The 3,934-nt window shown below is 46.5% G+C and overlaps 2 protein-coding genes across 5 annotated transcripts in view; both read right to left on the bottom strand.

Moving 5' to 3' along the window:
• mrnip (MRN complex interacting protein) overlaps nt 1-644 on the bottom strand; it is a 2,177-nt gene extending 1,533 nt beyond the window's left edge. For 2 of the 4 annotated variants that reach the window (XM_014029542.1, XM_014029543.1), the window contains exons 1-2: nt 509-643; nt 50-109 (exon numbers count right to left, since the gene is read on the bottom strand). In XM_014029542.1, the coding sequence (XP_013884996.1) occupies nt 50-109; nt 509-568 (120 nt within the window). In that variant the 5' untranslated portion in view covers nt 569-643. Of the gene's footprint in view, nt 1-49; nt 110-508 lie in introns of all 4 variants that reach the window. The other 2 variants (XM_014029544.1, XM_014029541.1) reach the window with 2 other exon arrangements.
• A 270-nt stretch (nt 645-914) lies between these two features.
• The window catches only part of tbc1d9b (TBC1 domain family member 9b), a gene marked incomplete in the record, with an annotated part of 17,785 nt that continues 14,765 nt past the window's right edge, over nt 915-3,934 (bottom strand). Inside the window, 4 exon segments of the mRNA XM_014029536.1 lie at nt 915-2,077; nt 2,165-2,256; nt 3,248-3,280; nt 3,724-3,777. Coding sequence (XP_013884990.1) covers nt 1,493-2,077; nt 2,165-2,256; nt 3,248-3,280; nt 3,724-3,777 — 764 coding nt within the window.

Here is a 3,934-nt window from a genome sequence, read left to right as displayed (position 1 = left end):
GCCCCCATATCAATGACGTGTTCATCTGATCAATGAGTTTGATTCTGACCTTCAGCAGAGTCTGTTTCTCTCCACACAGCTTACAGGTCCACTTCTTTACCTTTTTCACCTGGCAGACAAAACCCAGAACCAGGTCTTAGTGTCATCTTGAATTTAATATTAACCAAAATACAAAAAAATATATATTTTCATCATTTGTTCGTAATTTTTTTTTGTGATAAAACAGTCCTTCCTGTAGCAATTATTATTTACCAGCAGGGGACGCTACTCTACAAAAACAAACTTTTTTTCCATGAATAAAAACTAACAAACAGACTCTTTTTTTAAAATCAGAAAGCAGACACTCATCAAGTTTTATCTTACAAACATCAGCAGGATGATTTATGCAGATCAATATAAGCACAACAGACTTAAATATAAGCACCAAGTTAGCGTTAGCAGCTAGGTTTAGCCATTRGCAGCATTAGCCGTTAGCTGCGTTAGCTCCGGTGTTGCGGGTGTGTGTTACCTGTTGRACTTGAAAGCTCTCACAGCCGAAGCACCTGACAACATGAAATTCTTGACCCATGTCGAACTACGACGGCTTCTGTGGGTTGTTTCAGCTGTTTTTTTCGCGGGTCTGTTTAAAAGCTGACGCCTGAAGCTGACGTCACGCTTGGACRTCACAACGTGGATTAAGCGCGCCCCCTGCCGGCTGGAAAGAACTTCCTCCTCATGAATAACAAAAAATCTGCATTAAACGTAAGTAAAACAAGTCATATAGATTTGCTTACCTACTTGAGTGTTTGTTTTAAGTTTGTGATTGAACATAAGAGGCCACAAAAAATGCTGCGTCATGTTTTCTGTTACAACAGTCATAAGAGGTTTAAGGTAAACAAAGCATAAAACAAACAAAGTGACAYCACAGAGGAAGATTTCTGTTGTAAGATCAGTTTTTATTAGAACWTCAGACTACAGATCAATAATTGATCAATGACAGGATTAAAAGCAGACAAATAAACAGTGATGACAAGCGTAAACAGATTAGAAACAGGAAGCAGAACAAAGTTCTTCAAAATAAAAGGCTGAATAAACACTGAGCTTGTTTTTTTTTTTTTTTCAGTCATTACGTTCTTAAAATCAAATACAAAAGGATGTAAATCAGCTGACTGAGGGTGTGGTGCAGGTGTGTTACCTGTCCACCTGTTGACAGATCAACAATCGAATCAAAGAAACTGGGTCAGAACTCAGAATCAAGAACAAATACTGTGATAATTCCTGCTTCTGTTTCACAATAAAAGCCCACAGATCAATTGTTTTTGAAGCTTTTACTGTGAAACCCCTGCAAGAAGTTGCTTAGTGATGATGAGGATGATGTAACAGGTTAGTGATCTTCTTCATTGTGTCGGACCAACCAGCCAATCAGAGTCTCTATCAGAACGACATCATCAGACACGCTGACCACATGATTGGACGATCAATTACTTGTAAGGGGTGAGGTAGAAACACGTGATCAAATGGAATTTTGGGCGAGTTCCTGTTCGGAGGCGGAGCTTATCTGGCGCTCGACGGCCCTCTGCGCCTTACAGGCGGCCATCTTGGCCTGAATGTCCGTCTTCCTCTCGAAGTACYCGACGAGCGCCGGCTCCGTCAGCAGCGACGCCAGCACCTGCTCGAAGGTGATGGACCAGTCGAGGTCGAGCGTGCTGCCCTGCCTCTGCTCGCCACCGATCAGCACGGCGTCGTCGGCCATGTCCTCGCACGGCAGCGAGCTGGCGCTCACCACCGAGTACGACGACACCGACGTGTCGTCTTTGGCTTCCTCGTCGGGCGTCCGCGGCGGCGCCGGCGGCTCCAGCTGGGCGTCGGCGAGGGCCTGGCACAGCTGCGCCTCGGCCGACGCCCCCTCCTCCTGCTGCGGGCAAGTGGGCGGGGCCTGGGTCTCCGGCTTCTTGCCGCCGTTGCCGAACTTCTTGCCGACCTCTCCGATGCGCAGCAGCAGGCTGGCGACGGTGGCGATGGCGTGGTAGAGCTCCTGCTCCGATGGCTCCTCGCTGAACATGTTGTAGAGAGTCTTACAGAACTCAATGAACTGCTCCTGCACACACACACACACACACACACACACACCTGTAAACACACCTGTCACTCTCACCTGCACCTGTTAACCTGCGCCACACTTCACCTGGTTCATCCTCGGCAAGTCTTTGATCGTTTCTTTTTTGGGCTCCTTCTCTTTCGCCCACATCCTCAGATAGTACCTGTAGTCCTTCACCTCTGAAAGCAAACACAGGTGAGAACAGCTGAACACAGGTCAACACAGGTGAGAACAGGTGAACATAGGTCAACACAGGTGAGAACAGTTGAGAACAGGTGAACACAGGTGACAACAGTTGAGAACAGGTGAACACAGGTGAGAACAGGTGATCACAGGTGAGAACAGGTGAACACAGATGAGAAAAGGTAAACACAGGTGAGAACAGGTGAACACAGGTGAGAACAGTTGGGAACAGGTGAACACAGGTGAGAACAGGTGATCACAGGTGAGAACAGGTGAACACAGGTGAGAACAGGTGATCACAGGTGAGAACAGGTGAACACAGGTGAGAACAGCTGAACACAGGTCAACACAGGTGAGAACAGTTGAGAACAGATGAGAACAGGTGAACACAGGTGAGAACAGGTGAACACGGATGAGAACAGGTGAACACAGGTGAGAACAGTTGAGCACAGGTAAGAACAGGTCAAAACAGGTGAACACAGGTGAGAACAGGTGAACACAGGTAAGAACAGGTCAAAACAGGTCAACACAGGTGAACACAGGTGAGAACAGGTGAACACAGGTGAGAACAGTTGAGAACAGGTGAACACAGATAAGAACAGGTGAACACAGATAAGAACAGGTGAACACAGATAAGAACAGGTGAACACAGGTAAGAACAGGTCAAAACAGGTCAATACAGGTGAACACAGGTAAGAACAGGTCAAAACAGGTCAACACAGGTGAACACAGGTGAGAACCAGTGAACACAGGTGAACACAGGTAAGAACAGGTGAACCCAGGTGAACACAGGTGAGAACCAGTGAACACAGGTGAACACAGGTAAGAACAAGTGAACACAGGTGAACACAGGTAAGAACAGGTGAACACAGGTGAGAACAGTTGAGAACAGGTGAACAAAGGTGAGAACAGTTGAGAACAGGTGAACACAGGTGAGAACAGTTGAGAACAGGTGAACACAGGTAAACACAGGTGAGAAAAATTTACCTTTCTTCTCCTCTTCATCCTTCATCTCTTCACCTGTTCAGAGAAAACAATATCATCATAAAAAGGAGAGAAACAGGAAGTAGAGCCTCACCTGTCTCAACAGGTAAGCTCTGGTTAGTTAGTCCAAACCAGGCTAACTAATAGATTTACTTAGTTCAGAAAATCCTATCCTGGTTCGTGGAAACGGCCCAATAATGTGACATCACTGCTTGTGGGCGGGGCCAGTAACAATAAGGAAACAGCAGGTGTTTTTACAACAAAGCAGGTTTAACATGTTCAGGACTCCAGCTGCCTCTGAGTGAACTCACTACAAATACCAAGTCCAGCATCAGCACCAGTTACCATGGCAACAGGCCCAGCAAAGACCTGAACCGGCTCTGAGTCACTGACAACCCAAACCCCCCCGAAAACACGTTAATCCTGCTTCGTGGTACGAGGGGGGCGCAGGTTTGGTTGAATGAAAAAAAGATACAAACCTGATGTCACTTCCTGTTGCCGTAAAGAGTCCAAATCAGACAGGAAGGAAGATTCTAGAGGAGGAGAAGGAGGAGGAAGAGTAGGAGGAGGAAGAGGAGGCAGCAGACAGAGCTTATTAAACAAAAAGTTTAGATTCTGTAGAGCTGAAGAGCAGGACGAAACAAATACCGTGTGTGTGTGTGTGTGTGTGTGTGTGTGTGTGTGTGTGTG

Source organism: Austrofundulus limnaeus, unplaced genomic scaffold (assembly GCF_001266775.1).
Source record: "Austrofundulus limnaeus strain Quisiro unplaced genomic scaffold, Austrofundulus_limnaeus-1.0 Scaffold919, whole genome shotgun sequence".
NCBI lineage: Eukaryota > Metazoa > Chordata > Actinopteri > Cyprinodontiformes > Rivulidae > Austrofundulus > Austrofundulus limnaeus.
This window is presented reverse-complemented; position numbering and strand designations above follow the sequence as displayed.